Source organism: Chionomys nivalis, chromosome 3 (genome assembly GCF_950005125.1).
Source record: "Chionomys nivalis chromosome 3, mChiNiv1.1, whole genome shotgun sequence".
In the NCBI taxonomy this organism is placed as follows: domain Eukaryota; kingdom Metazoa; phylum Chordata; class Mammalia; order Rodentia; family Cricetidae; genus Chionomys; species Chionomys nivalis.
The window spans coordinates 95,689,886-95,714,819 of NC_080088.1; the positions used below are offsets into that span (position 1 = coordinate 95,689,886).

A 24,934-nucleotide genomic window follows, 5' to 3' on the forward strand; every position below is an offset into this window, starting at 1 on the left:
ATTTGGACTTGAGTTTTGTGCATGGTGATAGACATGGATCTATTTTCATTCTTCTACAGGTTGACATCCTGTTAAGCCAGCACCATTTATTGAAGATGCTTTCATTTTTCCCTTGTATATTTTTAGCTTCTTTGTCAAAAATTAGGTGTTCATAGGTGTGTGAATTAATATCTAGGTCTTCCACTTCATTCCATTTCTTTACTTCTCTGCTTTGAGGTTTGAGAATTTCTTCTTTGGGAAGACTGAATAGCATAAAGACACACAATACTCCTTGTATATTATTGGTGAATTACAGTGTATACCTAAGTACTTTATAATAAATTGTTTGATGTTTATTTCTTTGTTTTGTCAACTGGAGATTGAACCCAGGGCTAGGAGACTAATCTACCACTGAACAATACATCCAACCTCTCATAATACAATTTTAAATGAATGCTTACATTTTTTACTGTTTGCTTTGAGATTATGATACAGTTTCAAGATTAATCTTTTGTCATTCCTCTTTCTTGGTTTTTTTTTTTTTTTGAAAGAGTTTCTCTGTGGCTTTGGAGCCTGTCCTGAAACTAGCTCTGTAGACCAGGCTGGTCTCGAACTCACAGAGATCCGCCAGCCTCTGCCTCCCAGGTGCTGGGATTAATGTCATTCCTCTTTCTAAATTCTTCCATATACTCTTTCCCGATCTCTTTCATAGTCAAGTTTTTTTTAAAAAAAAAAATAATTGTTACAAGCATATATACATAAGTATACACATAAATATTTTCAAATATAACCTTTTCAGTTTGTATATTGCTCACATTAAGAGAAGAGAAAAATATACCTTCCGATTTGTGAAGACAGAATAAAATTCCTTCACTAGCACTTTTCTGATCATGTCTGGCTCTGCAATGACCAGAAGAGGCTGCATCCCATCATACAATCTGTATTAGGAAAAGAGATATGGTTAAATTTGATCCTGATGTTACCTCTGGTTCCACAAGAAAGGGCAACAACCGCTGCTAGTTCAACCATAGAAGCCACTTGTTAGGTCTGGAAATGAAGAGTAACATAACCCAGGAAAAGATGGAATACAGACCCCCAAATGAGCACATTTGGGAATGAACTGTGCTGTCCTTTAATTTAAGTTCAGAGACTGTTTTAAATTCCAGCACATTCTGTGGAAATGAAAACAGCACAAAAGTAATATGTTGTAAGTTAGGGAGGTCAGAGAAAAACCAAGAAAGCACAAAACTGTGAAGGAAAGAGTACTTGGAATGCAAAGATACAAATCAAGATTTCAGATGACACTAGATTTTAGGCTTTTGTGTCCCAGGGACATGGACAGTTTTGTATATATATATATATATATATATATATATATATATATATATATATATGTATTATATATATTTATTTATATAATAGATTTATATAAATTATAGATACTACTGATTAAGAATATGATTGCACTGACAGCAATGAAGTATACTAGTAACCTGAGAAAAGAGCCATAATGGTATCTACCATGCAGTGTGCAGCCCTTGATAAGACCTTTCAAGTACAGCTTCTCAAATTTGTGTTTCCCTAGCTTTTATCTTATCTACACATGGTCGGATCCTCATATGGAGCCCGAGTAAGGAAGGCCCTCCAGACTGCCTCTTGAAACTGAGTTATTTCATATGTCCTTATGCTTAACTTGATGTTTTACTTATTTCCTATTTCACCTTAGGATTTACCCCAAGAGACATGATCCCAAAAATAGTTGTGAAGGATCAGAGAGTTGATGGTGAGATCAATCTTCTGTAACTCTTTCCATGTTAATAAGGGCCATAATCCTCATCCAAAGGATCATGTGTCTTTTCCCCTAAAAATATAAAACTCTTATTTGGAGGAAAGTCCTTTGATTCCAAAAATTAGTCATTGCCTTAAATCCTATATCATATATGGTTTAGTTTTTCAACATTTAAAATTATTAACTATCTATGCTTGGAATGGAGGCTGGTATTGGACTCCTTCCTAGGTTGTATAATAACATGGGCTTGTGAACTTCAGTATAAACATACAAAAATTAAAAGACATATTGATGTCAGAATGATAATAAATGTGCTCAAATTTAAAGATAAGCTATTTTTATTTCATATTTAAGTGTGAAACTAACTATGATGAATGTGCATGATGCATGTCCAGAAGGTCTTGAATGTCTGAGGTTGTATCAGATTTCCTGGGTGTGAGTGACCATATGGGTGTTGGGACCCAACTGTGGATATTCTGTAAAAGCAACAATTGCTATTCACTGCTCAAACATCTCTCCAGACCCTAAAGATAAACTATGAACAATTAACAAGCAATAATATTACAAGAAGTTCCTTTAGAGCTATAAGAAATGAAGCACAGAAACAGTCTTGGCAATGGGTCACCTGGCCATGTCAACTCAGCAGACCCTGTGATTAGTACTGTGGTTTCTGATGATGAATGAGAAGAGATGAAGTGGCAGAACCTCCTCCACCATGTTTGCAACACACAGTACAGCGATGTCACTTTTTCCCAGGCTTTTCCCAAAACCCCAGAGTTTTGAGAGGGAAGATCTGCTGCTCTTGGCTCAATCATTACACAAAGCAATAAATAAAAATCCTAGAAAGTAACAGCATGGTGTAACTCATCCTATATCTGTTCTTCAAAGTAAGTAGTATGTGTTGAGAGACTATATTCCATACATTCCTGCTAAATAGTCATTGAATATTTTCAAATGTAAAAAAAAAGACAAAAAATTAATCAAGATGTGATGTCACAGACCCCTAGGATCAGTAGTTATGAGGCAGATATTGAAGTCAGTGACCTCCAGGCCAATGTGGGCTTCATAGACACTTCCAGGACAACCTAAGACACATATAGATCTGGCCTGAAAGAAGAGGGAGAAAACCAAGGAAGACTTAAACCTGAATAAAGAACTAGAGAAAACCAAGAAATGCTGAGAGTGAAAGAAATACTCTTCCGAGGGAAGACTACACCAATTGATTATTCACTTACACATGGTCAGTTCTGAAAACGTACATATGAGTGACATTTTACAAACTGAGCAGGTTGTACTTAGGAATCTATCATTTATCTATCTATCGATCTATCTATCTATCTAATCTATCTATCATCATCATCTACCTAAATGTATGTATAAACACATATATATGCATTTACATATATTAAACATTTACATATCTATATATGTACATGTAGTAGTAATTAATGAAACTACAATGTGTCTGAAGGATAGCAATGAGGGGAACATGAAAGTATTTGAAGGGACAAAAGGGAAGGGAGAAATGAAGCAGTATTATAGTCCCAAACAATAAAAAAATAATAGATATAAAATAATTACAAAGTTTTGATATAGGAAATTAAACTAAAGGTAATCACAAATATGCCTGTTTTCTGGTAGCCTGTCTTTAAAAAGTATATATTTAATGTAAATAATTTTATAAAATGATTTTGCTTTTCCTTAAGTGTAAATCAGTTGGGAAAGAAGTGTTCTCCTGAATTATAAGGACACATTACATGTCATCTGAAATAATACATTCCTCACAATTTAAAAGTTCTAAGGAAGGGTAAATGAAGGCAAGAACCCTTACAAAGTACTGGGTGGAAGTCATGTTATGTGTCCCTGGATCAAGAAAGGATTGCCTGAAACTTTCTCAGTCTTGCAGACTGTGAGTTATAACATACATACGGAAGTACTGGCAGGACATGCTGTCACACACTTAAAAATAGGCAAATGTGATTACGACTGAATAGGACAAGTAATCACACATGCATTTCCAGGGTGCCCTGTTCTGGGTGCTGAGGAGAAAACACGAGCTTTCCAGGGGCCTTACAGTGTTGGGTGGTTGGGCACTATTTTGGTGAGCAAATGTAAGGTGTGTTATAGGAGAGAGAAAGAGAGAGAGAGAGAGAGAGAGAGAGAGAGAGAGAGAGAGAGAGAGAGAGAGATCCTGTGAAGAAAGGTAGATTGAAGTGGTGAAAACAGTGACAAGTGGACTGAGGTTAAGTGTCACCCAGGACCGTGGTGATGTCTTGGCCTGGGCTGCTGCAAAGGCCCATATCTGATACCACAATAGGCCTAGAAGATAGGATTACACAGAGTTGGAACAGCCCCTCGTTAGCTGCAACACTAGGGAGAACTGTCCCTGTCCCTTATCAACTGTAGCACTCAGAAGAGACTAATATACCTTGCTTGGACTGCAAAGTAAAGCTAACTGATGGTGGGTGAGCTGGCCCTGCAAACATGAGAGTGGGAAAGAGGATCCCATCCTCTCTTGTTGGCCATCTGCTAGCATGAGTGAAAGAAAGATGCCCCACCTCATTCCCTCATCACCTACACCAGGAAAAGGATATGACCTAACCCCTTGCCAACTGCATCACTCCTAAGAACAGGTTCTTTGCCTCATTTGGGCAAAACAGTATAGCTGATACTGTACACAGTGTGCAGATGAGTCACCCAAAACAGTGAGCATGGGAGATCTGGCCCTGCTCATAATCTGCCACTTGGCAGCTTGTATGAGGGAAAGATGCTCCTTGCTAAGACATCTGTTGCAGGTTGGGAGAACTGGCACTGAGGTCATTAGAGTGGGAGAGTTGTCTCTGTCCCTCACCAGCTGCAGGACTCAGGAGAGTAGCCCCCACACCACACTTGGTCAACATAGTAGAGTTGGCCCTGGTGGTGTTTATGTAGGTGAGCTGGCCCTGAAGTCATGAAAGCAGGAATCTGGTCCAACATCATACTCATTGCTGCAAAGGGTGAACTAGCAATGGCAGTGCTGAACAGCTCACCCTTGTTGTGACAGTGACCAACCCTGCAACAACAACACAGTCCCAGAAACAGGACGATGAGGTGGCCCAACCCAACATCCACCCCGTCTATGATCTTCTGGAGCATGTGATTGGACTGTGCCTGTAGATTTAAAATTTCAGGAATGACATGGGACAACTATAGGATATTGAAAAGGAGTCCCAGTGAGGGCCCACTATTGATAATGGAACAAAGACTGGAGAAATTGAACTAGAACGTTGATTTTTTGCAATGGACAATTACAAGTAGAAGTGTATGGACTAAGAGGTATACTGTGTGGCTCGAAGTGTGTTGTGATCTAGCTGCCCTCACTCCCCCTGACTGACAGAGGAACTTCCTTGTGGTCTGTAATTGGTAAGGATGTTTATGTTCTTTCTGGCCAGTGGTTTTCCACAGAAGTTTTCTTCACTCCTCTCTCTCTCTCTCTTTCTCTCTCTCTCTTCTTTCTTCATTCATTTATTTACTTTTTTGTACTTTTTTCTTTTCTCTTATTTTTTTTAACTTTCTGCAGGAGGTTACAAAGGCAGAGGTGGATACAAAGGGACAGAGATGAATGGAATTGAGATGTTGAGATGCATCATGTGAAAGACACAATGAATAAATTTAAAAATGAGGCAAATGTGTCCTAAGATACTCCGGACTTGACAAAATTGTCATGTAGTTTGGTGTCATATAATAACCAACCTACATATTGGCCATTTCCAGAATACTTACCCCCACAAATCCCCATACGTTTTTTGGCATTCTGTATCATATTTCCACAAACCCTGTGAAAAGAAAAAGGAAGAAAGAAAGAATGAATGAAAGAAAGAAAGGCCATTATTTTTCTACCTGAATTGGCCACTAAATAAAAAAAGAAAGATTCAAACCCCAGGATATCAGGCTCATTATTTAACATCCATAATAAGAAGTTAATGGAAATCATTCAGGATTTGTTGCTGTGGTAAAAGAAAATACAGGACATGCTTGAAATGGGGATTTTAATGATAATCAGGTTTTCATTTCCAGGACATCTTATTCCAAAAATTTTCTTTTTCTAGATTTTTGTTTGTTTCTTTTGGTTTTTTGTTTGTTTGTTTGTTTTTTTCAAGGCAGGGTTTCTCTGCATGGCCCTGGATGCCCTGAAACTTGCTCTGTAGAACATGCTGGCCTTGAACTCAGAGATTTGTCTTTTGATTCCTAAGTACTGGGATAAAAGGCGGGTGCCACAACTGAAGAAGGACACTTAAAAGAAATCTCACACTAGCTCAGAATTGAGAAATAAATGGTTATTTATTTAGAGGTGGACTCACAAATCAGAATCCTCTGCCTAACCGGAGATCAGAAACCAAATCCCACAGCCAGAAAAAGAGCCCAGATGCATGCTCTACATTGTCTTATATAGTATAAGAGGCCATTCCCCAGTGAACAGGTAACCATTGGTTGTAAGACTTCCTACAGCACCTCCCCTTTTTATTTAAATAAGAGAGTTCTAAGTCTAATACAAAATTATATATACTAAAAACAAATATATTCAATAATTATCCTATCCTAACTAGTATAATAACCTGACAAGTCATGAGAGGAAAGTAACTACAACTATTTAGAATTCAACCCCATCAAAGATCCAAGAAGGGAAATAATATTACTTGAGTAAGCAGGAAGTGCAATCAAGCAACTTCCAAAATGCACAACAAATGACAGAGACAACTGGCTACCTGGGCCCAAAGTCTCATTTGCAATGTTGAAGCAACCAACTTTGGCTAAGACCTAGAATAATTGATAGCCCACTTTCAGAGGCAAGAAATTTATCAAAACTGTCTTACCCTGTTTTGGCAAGATTTGACAGTCCCTCTTATCCATTTCTGAATATCGTGTGTCTTGTCAGTGGTTGAGGCATTTCTTTGCCCAAAGGCCAGTTTTGCCAAGAAGAAAACAAACTCCAAGTGGAGTGTCTTTAGTGCTCAACTTTAGACATAAAAGAACTCTAAATGAGTCATAGTGTTGGATAAATATACATAGGCTTGGGAGAGAGAAGAAAAAGTATAGACAGCTATAAAAAGAAGTAAATGGTTAAAAGGGAAAAGTCTTTAAAGACACAGAGTACAGAAAAAAATAAGCCACATAAAGATGAAAAATTTGAAGAGTCTGGATTATGTGTAGTATTGTGTTTTCATTGAATTTTTTGATTGTGAATGAGCCCATTGTATGGGTTGCTAAGTTAACCCAAGCTAAAGTATCTTGATTCCAAAATTTGAGTCTAAGGACATGTTTCTTTGGAAAAGAGGTTTTTCTTTTATTTTCACAGAAAATGAGAACTTGTGGATTGCTTCCAGACCAATATGGTATCATGGAACAAGACCCCCTGAAAGAGTGCTGAGATCATCCCCCCAAAATTACTTTGTCCAACTGCTGACTGAGATGAACCTAGCACATAGGATACACTATGAAAGACCTGATTAACAGTGCCCCCAAACAGCAGGAAGCAGTATGGACAGAACTATGCCCATATTCCCAAATATTGTTTATATTGTTCTTTTACACTTAAAAGTAGATATGATATAGATATGAATAATTTGCATTGATATGGGTCTTGGTTTATTGATACAAATTTAAAGTCAATTTTGTTATATGTATATTCCTGCTCTTGATTAAGGTATTGTGATTATATAGTTCATTTAATAATACAATGCATAATTAAGAAATACAGATTAGTAGGTAATCATGTATAATAGTCAAGTCTGTAGTTATGCTATTTAGATTATCTAGATGTACAGAGAATTATTTCAGATGGATAGGGATTCTTCAAATCTTTCAGAGGCCTTCAGAATATGACATTTAAAATGTTTAAGAACTTAAGACTTTTCAGGACAGTAAGACATATCTGCTCCTGGCAGCACCAAGCTACTTCAAAGAATGATGGACATTGAAGAGGCTCCTTATGAGTTGGTTAGCCATTTGGGCAAGAAACTGCTCTTGCCTGAACTGTTGAACTGGATATGCAGGACCCACGAAGAAATAACTTCTGAAATTGCCTAAAAGTGAAATGATCCTTCAGGGTTCTTGCTTCCTGAAAGAGTCTGTGAGACATTCTGCAGGATACAGAAGAAAGTGACTGGCAAATTGCCAGTAGAGGCAGACCTGTCTTTGAAATTTTCTGCTTCACGGAAAAGTCTGCTGGATACTATGGGACTGTAGGCTGAAGATGGATGCCCCAACAGTACAGAACTTTGGATGATTGTCCATGCAGAAAGATGTCTCTGGCATTTCTAGAATTCTGGAAGTTGCTTACAGTGTACTTCCTGTTTACTTAGGTAAATTATTTTCTTCTGGGGTTTTTGATGAAGTTGAAGAATTTACAGTTATAGTTTTCCTTAGTTATGATAAAGGTAAAGTATACATAGATTTTGTAACTGCAATTCTTGCTTGATAAGTGTTTTGTTATATGTAATTTTACTATGTTAAAGCCTTCCTTTTTGTTTAAACAGAAAATGGGAAATAGTGTGAGAGGTACTTCTCTCCATGTGAAGCTTTCACTGGATAATGAATAAAGAAACAACCCTGGCCTGTTGATAGGGTAGAACTTAGGTAGGTGGGGAAGATGGAACTGAATGCTGGGAAGAAGAAAGCAGAGTTGGAAAGACACCATGGATCAACCAGAGACAGATGCTGGGAATTTTACCCAGTAAGCAACTGCCACATGGTGATACATAGATTAATAGAAATGGGTTAAATTATTATAAGAGTTAGCCAATATGAAACTAGAGCTAATGGAACAAGCAAGAATTTAATTAATAAAGTTTCTGTGTGGTTATTTCCATGCTAAGCTACCCGGTGGCCAGGACAAAGAAGTAGGCCCTCCTGCAACTCTTGGCATTCTTTGCAACACACAACTGCCCAACTTTGTTTTCTATTAACAGCAGTAGTTGTCTTTATCTGTGACAATTTTCTTGCTATGTTTTGATTCTAAATTTCTAAAACACTATGTCTTTATCCCTCCTTTATGATCTGAGGAGACCAAGAGTTGTGAAGATGATTGTGAATGTGCAAAATCTATTTTTTCTTGCTTATAACCCCTGTCACCCACTCAATGAATTCCCTGCAATTCTATTGTATTTACTGATTAGTAAATTGAAGATATCATTGATGCCTATATCATACTGGGTTTACATAATTGTCTTTCTTGTATGAAATGAACAACAACAATAAAGTACAGGAAGATGGATTTGCCTTCTAGTGTCTCTGTTCAACATGGAAAGATAAGGAGATGCCACCCACCACAAAATTCACATTAAATTTAATATTTGGTCTGAGTTTTCTGCAGAAAGACTTACAGTTAATGGTTACCCACCCACAAGAGCTTTCCCCATTGTTTTCATGTAATCCACAGTCAGAATTCCATCTTCAGCCATTGCAAGTTTCAAGTGTATGAAACTAGGTCTCTGGGCAGATGAGAGAGCTCAACATGTTGGGTATTTGCTTAGCATTTAGATTCAAACTGATACAAGGCATTCTCAGAGAGTCTAATAAAATGATAAATGAAAAAGTAAAAAGCATCTCTGTTCTTGTCTAGGGTTGACTTGGCAAGTTCCACTTAGGACTGGAGCCACTCTCTCCAAGGAGTGAGGGTTGCAGTTTCTGGGGATCCAATTTTCACTTGGGCTGTGGATATTAGTCCCAAGGCAGCTGTGCCTGAGGTTTCCTGGGTTCTCTTTACAAATATTGTCTGATTTAGTGCACTGCTGACCTTGACTATTTTACCATATGAATAACATGTAAGAAATAATAATGACCTAAAAATGTGTTTGTCATAAATCATCAGCTTATGCAAGACATATTGTTCCAGCTATCTGTCTTCTTTACTTCTCATTTTGGTCTTCCCCTCTGATACCTCTCAGTTTGGGACCTTATTATTGTGGTTTCAAGTCAAGTGGTTCCCAATTTGTGGTTGAGTATTGAAGAAATCATCAAGAATGAGTAACAGTATACTCCACCAATGTTACAAATTTATGGAATTGATTTTTCTGCCTACTAAGCCTGGCTATGCCATGACTTCTTATGTTGGCTACTTGCTAGGGTTATCCAGTTGGGGATTTAAAAACCTGTCAATTTATTTATGAGACCATGATAATAGTGTATGTTTTTACCTCTTCAAAGCCTATCTTTCTGCAACCTTGGTGGAACTCTGAAACACAGCTTCCTACAACTTTCTACAGACAGGACCAAAATGTGAGTGATCAGTCACATGGTGGGACACCCCACTCTCTAGGCTCTCCATAGTGTGATAAAACCCCAGGACCCTTTCCAACCTGCTTTAGCTTATCTAGCTAGCCAGCAGTAGAGTTTCCTGCTGAGAAGAAGAGAGAGGACCAAGAGAGAGAACCAAGAGAGGAACTCTAAAGCATAAGCTGTGAATGAACAGAGTGGTCCAAGAGAGTGAATGAGGAGAGAAGATCAAGAGCAGGATAAGAGAGACCTCAGTGGCTCCCTGAGACACAGACATTGACAGTACAGAGCAGACCAAGAACAATTTGCAAAGACTCAGACAACAACTTCAAGGATTGTGCCAAGACAAAAAGATACTGCCAGCATCAACTGAAGAAAGAAATGTTTGGGCACCGATGCAAGAATTCATCCAACAACCTAAAAAGCAATATGGTAACACTAGAACCCAATGATCACACAACAGGAAGACTTGTTCATCCTAACCCAGAAGAAGCAGAAGAAAATGATTTTAAATGTAACTTTATGAAGATAATGGAGACCTTTGAACAAGAAATGAAAACTCCCTTAAAAAAACAAAGGAAAAAGACAAAAAAGTTTGAAGAATTTAATAAATCCCCAAAGAAAACCAAGAAAAACCAATCAAACAGGTGAAGCCACCATTTTAACATTTGAAGACTGAAATAGAGGTAATAAGAAAAGCACAAACCAAGGGTATTCTGGAAATGGAAAATCTGGGTAAATGAACCAGAACTACAGAGGCATGTATAACCAAAAGAATACAGGAGATAGAAGAAAGAATCTCAGGTGTTGAAGATACTATAGAGAAAAAAAATTCATTGGTCAAAGAAAACATTAAGTCCAACAAATTCTTAACACAAACATCAAAGAAATCTGGGACACCATGAAAAGACCAAACCTAAGAATAATAGGAATAGAAGAAGAACTCCAGCTCAACGACACAGGAAATACATTCAACAAAATCATAGAAGAAAACCTTCCAAGCCAAAAAAAGAATATCCCTATAAAGGTACAAGAGGCTTACAGAGGGGGCTGAAGAGATGGCTCAGAGGTTAAGAGCATTGCCTACTCTTCCAAAGGTCCTTAGTTCAATTTCCAGCAACCACATGGTGGCTCATAACCATCTGTAGTGGGTTCTGGTTCCCTCTTTTGGCCTGAAGGCATACACACAGGCAGAATATTGTATACATAATAAATAAATAAAAATAAATAAATATATTTTACAAAAAGGCTTACAGAACACCAAATCCACTGGTTAAAAAAATCCCCTCACCATATAATAAACAATGTAATCCATCATATAAATAAACTGAAAGAAAAAATCTTCATATGATCATCTCATTAGATGCTGAGAAAGCATTTGAGAAAATGCAACACCCCTTCATATTAAAGGTCTTAGAGAGATCATGGATAAAATGTACATATCTAAACATAATAAATGCAATATACAGCAAGCATACAGTCAACATCAAATTAAATGGAGAGATACTCAAAGTGATTCAACTAAAATCAAGAAAAAGACAAGGTTGTCCACTCTCTTCATATCTCTTCAACAAATTTTTGAAGTTCTGGCTGTAGCAATATGACAACAATAGAGATCAAGCGGATACAAATTGTAAAGGAAGATGCTAAACTTTCATTATTTGCTGATAATATAACAGTATATATAAGTGACCCCAAAATATCAACCAAATTATCATCCTACAGATGATAAATACCTTCAGTAATGTAGCAGGATAAAAGATCAACTCAAGCAAATCAGTAGCCCTCATAAACAGAAATGAGAAAGAATGCCATGCATTGATGGAACACACTTTTAATACCAGCACTCATGAGGAAGATGCAGGTGAATCTCTCTGAGTTTGAGGTGAGTCTGGTCTACAAGAGTGAGTTCTAGAACAGGCCCCAATGTGACGACGTAAATGAATGCAGACAGATTATAAAAATAAATACAGCTTTAATAGGGAAATAGACTTACAGGACCACAGGTTCCCGCGGAGAACAGGAAAAGCAGAGAACAGGGGCTGCTGGGATCACGCCCCGCAGATTTATCAGTAAACATTAGCCCGAGGTGAACACACCCCCAATGGGTGGGGCTATATCCCTACATCTGCCCTTTTTGTCTAAATAAGATAGAACTAAACCAAATACAACTATATACAATAATAACAAATAATAAATATAACAAACAATATAGAGAACAAAAGTTTTGCTAAACATTCTATCTCAAGGAGTCTAAATAACATAGAGAGTAACTACAATTATTTAATCTTCAACTCCGTCAAAGATCTGAGAAGGGAATAAATATTACTTAACAAATGAGAGATATCCAAAATGTGCAACAATTGACAGAGACAACTGACTACCTGGGCAATCACCCAAAGTCTCGTTTGCAATGTTGAGTCAACCAACTTTGGCTAAGGCCTAACATAACTGACATACCATTCTTAGAACTATCCTACCCTATCTTGGCAGGATAAGACAATCCTGTTTCATCCACTTAGGGATATTCTGTATCTTTGTCAGAAGTTGAGGTATGGGCTTTTCTTAACCCAAAGGCCAGTTCTGCCAAGAAGACAAGCTCCCAGTCGAGTGTCTTTGGTGCTCAACGTTCTCTCGGGAGTAGAGTGGCATTGCCAGGAGTAATTGTGTCTCGTTGGCACAGAAATTTTAGGTTAGATTAAAGGCCATTTTCTACAGCTCTTCGAAGAGGCTGAAGATCATACTATCTATACTAAATATAATCTTTATGTAACTAAAAGACCTGATTAACTTAAAAATGAATATGACAAACATATAATTCTCAATACCTATCTAACTTGAAGACTAAAAGAATAAACAACTGTGCAATATATGAAGACAATGATCTTCAACTGTAAACAATGTCATAGTATCAGAGGTAGAAATGTACATTGTAATATGGTAGATGTATCAATACAATATAGACAAAGTTATAAGCATACTCATACAAAAATAGAGCTAGGAACACTCACATTCAATATATCAATATACAAAAAACAGTACCAATACAATTTTCTATAAACAGTAATTCACAAATATCAATCATCCCATAAAACCAGTTAATCCCCCTTCTTATTCCTCTTCTTTTTTTTTGTTTTTTTTAAATACTCCTAAGTCCATAAAAATATCACCGCATCCCCTCAACCCTAAACCAACCACTAAAAGATGTCCCTAACCCTGAGGGCAAACTCTGTTGGGAGAGGGGATGTCGTCCTGTAAGATTGCTTCTAGCTGACATGGGGGCGACATTCTTCTTAGGGGGTCCTGTGAAAGCAAATGATGGTAAAATTCCCAATATAACCGTTGACCTAAGAAAATTCTAACTAGTCTCAGAGCATTTTGAGAAGGTCCTGCCAGAGTGTTGTCAAAAATGTGCACCAGTCGAAATTGTCTCATGTAGTTGGTACCAAAAAACAGGTCTAATATTAGCGCTTTAAAAAAAATTCATGACGTCATAAAAACCAGATTGAGTTGATGTTGTGGGGCCCCTTCTTCATCCTGGAAACTTCAAAGATTACTGTAGGAAAATCTGTTGCTTGTTATGGGAAATTTAAACATTAACAACAAGGACATATACTGACATATAAAGAAGGACACAGATATGAGGAAAGGCAAAGAAAGTTTAAGACACACACATATATATATATATATATATATATATATATATATATATATATATATATAAATTAATACTTACAGAACATGTCCCTCCATCAGTAATTAAATATTCAGGGTCCCTTAAATTCTTTGAAGATGGGTATTTTCCTGTGGAGATAAGAAGAGAACCCTGCCCCCAACCTATCTGTATTACTTACCATCAGTATGATCGCCATCCATGTGATTGGATTGTTATTTATCTTTCCCAACTGGCTTCTCTTCATCAAAATGAACCTTTATCAATTTTGATGGTATCCACAATTTTTCCTCACCTGTGGAGACAAGAGCAAATCCCCTTCCCCAATGCAGCACATCTCCTGGCTTCCATTGTGAGGTAGGCACATCTCTGAAATAAACTGGTTGATTTAGTTAAGTAGACTTTTCCATTATCCAATGTCCTTCTGCAGCTGATGTTCCCTTCTCATTGGCATTGAGAAAATTCAAGGTTAACAAAGCATTATGTAACCTATTTCTGGGGGTGTGTTCCACCCCTTTCTTTTTGTTCAACATATCCTTTATAGTTTGATTTGATCTTTCTATGACTGCTTGACCTGTAGGATTGTATGGTATACCTGTAACATGCTTGATACTGTAATAATCAAAAAACCATTTCATATTCCTAGAGACAAAAGTAGGACCATTATCCGTCTTTATTTGTGTAGGTATACCCATGATAGCCATGACTTCTAATAAATGAGTGATAACTGAATCAGCTTTTTCTGAACTTAAAGCCGTTGCCCACTGAAAGCCTGAATACGTGTCAATGGTGTGATGAACATATTTTAATTTGCCAAATTCTGCAGAGTGGAACACATCCATCTGCCAGATTTCATTCCTTTGGGTGCCCTTTGGATTAGCCTCTGCAGGCAGTGACGTTTGGTTATAGAAAGAGCAAGTAGGGCATTTCTTTACAATCTCCTTAGCTTGTTGCCATGTAATAGAAAACTCTTTCTTCAAACCTTTGCTATTAACATGATGTTTTTTATGAAATTCAGAGGCTTGTAGCACACTAGCAATCAATAATTGATCAATTTCTGAATTACCTTGTGCTAGAGGACCTGGCAGACACGTATGGGATCGGATGTGTGTTATGTACATAGGGCAAAGCCTGTTCCTAATCAAATCTTGCACCTGGATAAACAAAGAGGTTGGTTCTGTATCATCAGGTATAAATTCAGCAGTTTCAATATGTAAAATAACTCTTTCTACGCATTGTGAATCAGTAACTATATTAATAGGTTCTTTAAAATCCCTTAGCACCATAAGAATGGCATATAATTCTGCCTTCTGGACAGAATCATAAGGACTTTGTTCCACCTTACCCAAGTCTTCTGATTTGTAACCTGCCTTCCCTGATTTATTGGCATCAGTATAGAATGTACGGGCTCCAGTTATTGGAGTATCACGGACGATTCGAGGAAGGATCCAGGAAGTTCTCTTTATGAAGTTAAGCCTCTTGCTTTTTGGATAGTTGTTATTAATGTCTCCCAAAAAAATTATCACAAGCTCTTTGCCATGGTTCATTATCTTCCCATAACTACTTTAGTTCATCAGCAGTGAAAGGCACTATAATTTCTGCTGGGTCTATGCCTGCTAGTTGACAAAGTCTCAACTTGCCTTTTATAATTAACTCAGAGACTTTTTCCACATAAGTTTTCAGTTTCTTACTTGGTTTATGTGGTAAAAAGATCCATTCCAAGATAATATCATCTCTCTGCATTAAAATTCCTGTAGGGGAAATTTTTGATGGTAGTATGACGTGAATACAATCAAGCTCTGGATTTACCCTGTCCACATGTGCCTGTTGTAATTTTTCCTCAATCATCGTCAGTTCCTTTTGTTTCAACTGTTAATTCTCTGGGACTGTTAAAATCTTTGTCACCATCCAAGGTTTTGTTCAAATGAATTATTAGATCAGGTGTTATCCCAATAGCTGGCCGTAGACTGGAAATGTCCCCTAACAGTCTTTGAAAGTCATTAAGAGTCCGTAGGCGATCACTCCGAATTTGTGCCTTTTGTGTCTTAATTTTTTGCAAACTTATTTTATAACCTAAATAATTAACAGAATCTCCCTTCTGAATCTTTTCAGGAGCGATTTGTAATCCCCATTTAGGTAAAAGTATTTTTATTTCTTCAACAGTCTGTTCAAGGTATCCATGTTTGAATCGGATAACAAAATGTCATCCATATAATGATATACTATCGATTTTGGAAATTTCTTGCATATTATTTGCAATGGTTGATTCACAAAATATTGGCACAGGGAGGGGCTATTTAACATTCCATGGGGGAAGTTGGCCCAGTGGTACCTCCTCAAAGGTTGACAAATATTATAAGTAGGCACTGTGAAGACAAATTTTTCTCTATCTTCTTTTTGTAAAGGTATAGTGAAAAAACAATCCTTTAAATCAATAACTATGAGAGGCCATCCTTTTGGCAATAAAGAGGGCAAAGGAATTCCAGATTGCAGAGGGCCCATAGGTTGAATAACCTTGTTGATAGCCCTGAGATCTGTCACCATTCTCCATTTACCTGATTTTTTTCTTAACCACAAATACAGGAGAATTCCAAGGGCTGGTATATTCTTCTATATGTCCAGCATCTAATTGCTCTTGTACCAACTGTTCTAAAGCCTGTAACTTTTCCTCAGCTAAAGGCCATTGCTTTATCCATATTGGTTTCTCAGTCAACCATTTTAAAGGCAAGGCTGTTGGTATCTCTGAAGGGACATCAATTGCTTGTTCTTGTACAGCCCGACTGGCCGGTTTTCTTCGTTTGTAATATCTTTTAATATTATTCTCAGAAATATAGGCTCTAGAAGTAGCAGGAATGTTAATTTGGGTATTCCATTGTTGTAATAGGTCACGACCCCATAAATTCATTGCAATATTGGCTACATATGACCTTAATTTTCCTATTTGTCTCTCTGGTCCTATACATTCAACCCATCTCATGCTCTGCCTTACTTGAGATAGGGTTCCAATTCCCAGGAGCTGAACATTTACATTCTGAAGAGGCCAATATGGATGCCAAGATTCTGGGATAATGATACTTACATCCACACGTGTGTCCAGCAGGCCAGTAATAAAAATGCCATTTACACACACTCTCAGCTTTGTTCTTTGATCATTTGTAGAAGTTTGCCAAAACACATGGAACTCGTCTTTCTGATCATTATTGTTTGTAACAGTAGGCATGGGGCTTCCTAATTGTCCTGATGAGTCATGTTCTCTGTAGTAACTAGAAATGACTGAACCATGTTTGCCATGGGTGCCTGTGAGGCCCCCATCTCACGTTTCCCATCTGTATCAGGTTGCCTTGTCTATCTCTTGTAGACCTGCACTCATTTATCCAATATCTGCCTTTTCCACATCTTCTACATAAAACTGAAGGCTGAGTCGTACTATTTCTGTTATTTCTAGAAGATGCATTATTATTATTTCTGAAAATCCATTGTCTACAATTCCTTTTCATATGACCCATTTTGCCACAAAACATTTGGTATTCTGATGTCTCCTTTTACCATTGGAAATTGCTTCTTCTACCCATGCTACAGTGCCATAGTCAAATGTATCAACATTCAGTGTATGCAAGACCCATTCTTCCAATGGCGCTGATCTGAACTTCAAAGATCCCTAAATCCTTTTGCATTCCACATTTGCATTTTTATAAGCCAAAGTCTCGATCATTATACGTCTTGCTTCTGGGTCAGATATCCCTATTTGTACAGCTTTAGTTAGTCTTTGTAAAAAGTCACTAAAGGGTTCTCTCTGAGTCTGTTTAACTCTGACAAATGATTCCATCTCTGTCCTGGGTCTTGCACCTTGTCCCAAGCCCTTAAGGCTGCTTTAGTACACATGGAGAGTGTATTTCCATCCAAATTAGCTTGTTCCTGAGGGTCAGAAAATAGCCCCTCTCCTAGAATTTGATCTAGGGAAATTTCAATTCCCTTTGCTCTTTCCTGTTGTTCTAAAAGTCTAGCCTCTTGCCTGAATAAACATTTCCATTTCAATTGCAGTCCACTCTCAAGGACAGCAGAGCTCAGTTGTAACCAGTCAGAGGGCGTGATTTTATTTGTTGTGGCCCAAGATCTTAGCACCTCTTTAACAAAAGAGGCATTCATCCCAAAAGTCATTACAGCCTGTTTAATTTCTTGGAGAACATTCATACAGACAGGTTCACATGTATCTTCCTTGATGACCCTAGGGTTTCTGGAACCAACCACTTTCTCTGTTGTTACTACTGGAAAGGCAGGTAGAACTGTAGGTAGAGCTTTGTGGGAATTGTCCCAGAGAGATTTACCCACAGATCTAGTTAAAATTTGCCTTTCTACCTCTTGCTCTTCTTCATCAGAATTTAGAAATTCCTCAATCTTTTCAATTCTATTCACCATTGCCTTCTGTAATATCTGAATCTCCTGTCCAGAATTATGTTCTAAAGCCTTCATTGAGGATTCTAAAGTATGAAGTTTGTCCATTAGAGATAACATCTCATCTTTGGACATAATTTTTATAGCATAAACCGTGCCTTATTGTATTGACAATCTTTCCGCCAATCTGTCACAAAATCCAATTGTCACATTCGGCAGTTTTGATTCTCTCAGTTAATATTTCAGTTCCTACTGAAAGGGACTGAAGCTTACATTCCAAATCAGCTGTTCCCTCTTCCATAGTAATGAATTTCTCCTTAACATCAGCCTGTACCTCTTCTAAATTTTGTTCAGTTTGTCGAGTTGTGTTAAACAAAGATCTGTTCTCTGCCTGGAGAACTTCAAACTGATTTTTGAGAAGATTGTTGTCATTCTCAATTATTTTTAAGCATTCAACCTCGTCTCATAAAGACTTTATCATATTTCTCTTATCAAACCATATAGTACCAAGGAAAACTACGAATCCCAGAAAGATCCATATCTGTGGGCTGACAGACACTTCTTGTAAAATCTCCCACATGGTACAATTGAAAAGCCTGTTAAAGTCTTGAATGGTAATGTTTTCAGACATTTTTTTTATTTATAAAAGAAAATTATTTACCTGTAATGACGTTTTCCTGCCAGTGGTGGTGAAAGAAATGTACCTGAGTCCATGTAGTCTAAGCCAGAGCCAGTCTGAAACAATTAACTCAAAACAAAAATTATTGTACTGCCTGAGAAGGGAAGGGGTCACTTTGTCTGCTGCTTTGGCGGCTTTTGCTTCAAAACCGCTGGTGCTACCATTAGTTCAGGCAGTGGGGCTTTGGAAGGCAAGCAGGGAGTGGTTAACTGCTCTTTTGGGGTCACTGCTCTGCGACTGTATCGTGGCCTAGAGTGGGGGAAGGGAAAGCGAGCAGGGAGCACGCTGTGAAAGCTAGCAGGCTATGCTTGCCCAATCCCACTTCCTGAGCTCTGGTCACTAACTTGCTCGCAAAGGCTGAGAAAGATGGAGCCTGCGCCCCCTCCTGTGCCAGGGCGGGGGCAAAATAGCCCGACGTTGGATGCCAAATGTGACGATGTAAATGAATGCAGACAGATTATAAAAATATATACAGCTTTAATAGGGAAATAGACTTACAGGACCATAGGTTCCTGTGGAGAACAGGAAAAGCAGAGAAAAGGGGCTGCTGGTATCACACCCAGCAGATTTATCAGTAAACATTAGCCTGAGGCGAACACGCCCCAAATGGGTGGGGCTATATTCCTACACTCCAAAGCTACAGACAACCCTGTCTCAAAAAAGCAAAAAAAGGAAAGAAATGAGAAAGAATATGAAGAAGGAATCAGGGAAACACCACCTTTTACAATAGCAACAAATAACTAAAGAAGTGAAAAACATTTTCATCAAGAATTTTAAATCTTTGAAGAAAGAAATTTAAGAATATACCACAAAATGGAAAGATCTCCCATGATCTTGGATATGTAGGATAAAAGCTATCTATAGATTCAATGCAATCCCCATCAAAATCCCAACAAAATTGGTCACAGACATAGAAAGAACAATAATAAACTTCATATGGAAAAAACAAGAGAGCCAAAACAATCCTATACATTAAAGGAACTTCCAGAGGCATCACCATCCCTGACATCATGATCTACTACAGAGCTACAGTAATAAAAACAGTTTGGTACTGGCATAAAAACAGAGTGGTTGACCAATGGAATCAAATTGAAGACCAGGATATTAATCCATACACTTACAAACACCTGACTTTTGACAAAATAGCTAAAATTATACAATGGAAAAAAGAAAACATCTTCAACAAATGGTGTGGGCATAACTGGATGTCAACACATAGAAGAATGAAAATAGATCTTATCTATCTTCATGCAAAAACCTCGAGTCCAAAGGATTAAGAACCTCAATATAAATATAACCATACCAAACCTGAGAAAAGAGAAAGTGGAAAGTAGTCTTCAATACATGGTCAGAGGAGACCACTTCCTAAATATAACACCTTTAACACAGATGTTGAGAGCAACAATAAATAAATGAAACATTCTGAAATGGAGAAGCTTCTTTAAAGCAAAGGTCAATGAGAAAAAAGGAAGCCTACTGAATGGGAAAATGCCTTCACCAACCCCACATCAGACAGAGGACTGATCTCTAAAATATATATAAAGAACTCAAAAATTAGATATCAAAATTATGAATAACCCAATTAAAAATGAGGTACAGAACTAAACAGAGAATTCTCAACAGAAGAATCTCAAATGGCCAAAGTACACTTAAGGAAATATTCAACATCTTTAGCCATCAGGGAAATGCAAATCATAACAAATCTGAGATATACCTGTCAGAATGGCTAAGATCAAAAACACCAAGGACAGCTTATGCTGGAGAGGATGTGGAGTAAGTAGAATTCTCATCCATTGCTGGTGGGAATGCAAACTTGTACAACCACTTTAGAAATCAGTATGGTGATTTCTCAAAAAAAAGGGAATCAAATTACCTCAGGATTCAACAACACCAGTCTTGGGCATATATCCAAAAGATACTCAATCATATTACAAAGATATTTGTTTAACTATGATCATAACAGCAGTATTTGTGATAGCCCAAACCTGCAAACACCTAGATGCCCCTCAACCGAAGTATGGAGAAAGAAAATGTGGCAATTTACTCATTAGAATACTACTCAGCTGTAAAAAACAATGACATCTTTAATTTTGCATGTAAATTGATGGAACTAGAAACACCATCCTAAGTGAGGTAACCCAGACCCAAAAAGGTGAATATAGTATCTATTCATGTATAAGTGGATACTAGTCATAAACATAGGTTGTTGAGCCTATTGTTCATGATACTAAACAAGCTAAGTATCAAGGTGAACCCTAAGAAAAACATATATAGATTCACTCAGAAATCAAATGGACAAGATCAATTGACAAAATTGGGAACATAATGGTGGGGAGAAGCTAGGGTGGAAGGGGGAGAAGAGGGAAGAATTGGAGGGGTGTAGGAAGTCCTTCTGTCTAAATGTTGATCTCATTGGTTAATGAAGGAATTGCTTTGGTCCTAGAATAGAGCTATAGGGAAATTAAGCTAGGCCAAAAAAACTGGAATGAATGCTGGGAGGAAGAAGGTGGTGGCAGAGAACACCATAGATCCACTGCCAGAGATAGATGTGCTGAAACTTTGCTGGTAGGCCACAGCCTCATGGTGATATACAGATTAATAGTAATGGATGTAAGAGTTAGCTAATAAGAAGCTAGAGCTAATGGGCCAAGCAGTAATTTAATTAATACAGTTTCTGTGTGATTATTTCAGTTTGGGGCATCTGGGACAAACAAGCGGTTCCATGCAAAACTTCAGGGAACGGGATAGTTGAGATTAAGGAAGGATAGAGATGAGAACAAGTAAAGAGATATCTTGATTGAGGAAGTCATTATGGCATTGGCATGAATCCTATCTCTAGATAAATTTCCAGGAATTCACAAGGATTACACCAGCTAAAACCCTAAGCAATAGAAGAGAGGGTGCCCAAACTGGAATTGCCCTATAGTCAGACTGATAAATATCTTAAATATCACCATAGAAACTTCTTATAGCACCTGACTGAAACAGAGGCAGAGACCCATGTCAGAGCACTGGACTGAGCTTCCAAAGCACAGTTTTAGACTGCGAGAAATGAGAATATGAGCAAAGAGTTCAGATAATGATGTGTATACCAAGTGTAACAGTCTACCTAATTTAATGGGAGCTCACCAACTCCAGGCAGACTGGGAAGGAACATGCATAGAACTAAACTGGTCTGTCTCAATGTGTGACAGTTGCATGGCTGGGGCAGACTGAGGGGCCACTAGCAGTGGCACCAAGATATATCCCTACTGAATGTACTGGCTTTTGGGAGCCCATTTTCTTTGGATGGATACCTTGCTCAGTCTACATATAGTATGGAATTTATGGTACAAGTTCTGTGTCCTTGTCCAGCAACAGATTTGGCACAGTCCAGTCTGGGTATGGATCAAAGCCCAAGAGAGTCAATGTGGCAGTTTTTTCTCAGAAACTGACCTTTCACCTGGACTGGACTGTCATTCCTAACGCAGTTGACAGAGGATAGTTTGAGCTATCTTCTATTTTCCTGGCAAACATTGTCTTTGCTCTCCTTGGCCATTTCCCCCATGAAAATAGTATGTAAGAAGCTATGTTTCTTATTAAAATTGTTTGGTATAATCAGTTCAAGCAAGACCTCCCAATTTCACCTGTCCACCTTCTTTATTTTTCATCTCCAGTTCTTCCCCTGAACACATCATCTTTGGGACTGTTATTTCTGTAGGTTAGGGTCAAACCCTATGTTTGATACCCACCTTCCTGTAAATAAGAAACCATGTCACACAAAGCACTAAGTAAGGATATTAGGGAATCTATGGTCATCTGAATAGCAAGTTTGCAACCAGTCTTCTCTACAGGAGATGCTACTTAGTACAAAAACAAATGTGAAACAAAAGCATGAGTGGGACAAAACACCAAAAGGGCATTTCAAAGAAAATCTACATCTTTTAAAAATAATGGGATAGTTACTACATTTTGAAACAGGGGTAAAAGTATGGAATTCTTAGTAAAGTTAGTAATGGACTATCAGTTTTGAAGAATTATGATCTGATAAGTAAATCTTGAGTATTTTGAAAAACTAATCTTTCAAGAGTGCAGCCTGCATGTAAGAACTGATTTTGGTCTTCTGGGCATGAGTTTAGGTATGAGAGTACAGGAGCCTAACATTTTAGAAAGAAAGCATTCAGGAAGGCTATGTGCAAATTCATAGTCCAGTTTGTTATGTATTAATGATGACTATATATATGCATTTGCATATATTATAATCCACTTACTAAAATTTGTTTTAACAAATTTGCCAAATCATGCTTTCTTTAGTGATTATGTATAAATGATTCTGCATTTGTTTAAAGAAACAAAAATCATAATCTGGCTAAATAGCTTAGGTTGAAATACCACATCTCTCATATTTCTCTTCTTAAGATTTATAAATAGGTTCTACTTTGAAATGAAAAAGAGAATATTCTTGTTTGACCTCTCAATATACCTCTCTACACACAAAAAAAATCACTATTAGCAAGAGTATTGGAAATGATATCAGGGATTTTTTGGTATTATTGAGTATCCATTTATGTGCATATACCACAAAATAACTATGTGCCTCCTGATCAGTACGTGCCACAGTTACTCAACAAGAAGGGCCAAAGTTACAGTGAACTCTGACATGAATGAAGCACTCAATTTAGTGACATGCCATGCAGAAGTCATGACATGTGTTTATTTAAATACTGAGTTAGCGTAACTTTACTTTTTTGGAAGTTGTACTGAAAAAGAAAACATTAATCTTTGTGGCTACCAAAGCCTATACATCAGGTTTTTAAATCAGTTTATGCAAACACTGTGGGTTCTCATATGATGCAACCAAAGGCCTCAGACATTTGTCAAACAACAACAACAGGGTAACCTCACAATGATCCTCTTGAGACACAAATAATTCTGAAAGCTGAAAACCTTAGTATTTCATACCAATGGCCAGGTGCAATGATGAACTGACACATGGTTTCTGGACACTCATGAAAATGACACAGTCACAATAAGTAAAGGAAAAATCCCAACATCACTCACCTTCCTGTAGTCAAGTAGCTTCCCAACAAAAGGGAGAGGTTTGGGGCCAGGAATTCCTATCTTCTTAAAAAGTCCATGTGAAGAGGTCCCATAACTAAGACATAGAGAAGAAAACCAAGTTATGGGCTTCTTGGTAGTACATGTAAATATACACATTCACACATACACACAGTGAATGAATATATATTTCCATATTCACATACATAAATTGACACATTCACATATACACATGTACTTAAATATACATATCTACACATGCACAAATATAAACATATATATATATCATACATTGTAGTGGTTTCAAAGAAAATGGCCAAGAAAGGGACCGGAACTATTAGGAAACATGTCCTTGTTGAAATAGGTATGGTCTTGATAGAGGAAGTGTGTCATTGTAGAGAAGGGCTTTGCAGTCTCACATATGCTCAAGCCACCTCCACTGAGACAATTCAATTCCAGTTGCCTTTGGGTGAAAATGAAAGGATGCTAAGCTCTAGCACCATGTCTGCCTACATGCTGATTTGCTTCCTGCCATGACAATAATGGACTAAAATTCTAAATTGTAAGTGAAACACACTAGCTGAAGCTTTCTCTTTATAAGAGTTGCTATGGTCATGGTGTCTCATCACAGCAATAACAACTTTAACTAACACAAATATAAATACAAGTATAAATACAAATTCACATATGTAGCTAATCAAGTACTCCTAATACATGCATATTACTGAGTCAATATATAATAGATACATATGTAAATATATTCACACGTGTGTGTATATGTATGTGTGTTTATATACATATATATTTTCTTGGAAACATATATTGAGAACTACAAGAATTTATCCAGTGAGGGAAGAGGCGGGCAGAATTTTACACAAAAATTAAGTGTCATAATCTCCTTCACATACAATTTTATTATAAACTTTTATGTTAACACTTCATGATCCCAGTCCTAGAGTTATATGTAATAATAATCTCTAACCTTAAGACTGATTGTTACTGAGAGACTCACCAGATAGAAAACAAGCAAAAATCGGCAATGTGTGTAACCTTCATTGCAAGCACTACATGATATCTCTGGAACAGTGAACAGTAATGTTGCTCAAAGGGAAATGAGAGCCCACCAGCAGAG

General features: G+C 37.4%; 1 protein-coding gene across 1 annotated transcript in view; it reads right to left on the reverse strand.

Moving 5' to 3' along the window:
* Nucleotides 1–24,934, reverse strand: part of LOC130871384 (cytochrome P450 3A6-like) — a 145,617-nt gene that overhangs the window by 114,887 nt on the left and 5,796 nt on the right. Inside the window, exons 2-4 of the mRNA XM_057764722.1 lie at nucleotides 23,806–23,899; nucleotides 5,531–5,583; nucleotides 818–917 (exon numbers count right to left, since the gene is read on the reverse strand). Coding sequence (XP_057620705.1) covers nucleotides 818–917; nucleotides 5,531–5,583; nucleotides 23,806–23,899 — 247 coding nt within the window. The remainder of the gene's footprint in view (nucleotides 1–817; nucleotides 918–5,530; nucleotides 5,584–23,805; nucleotides 23,900–24,934) is intronic.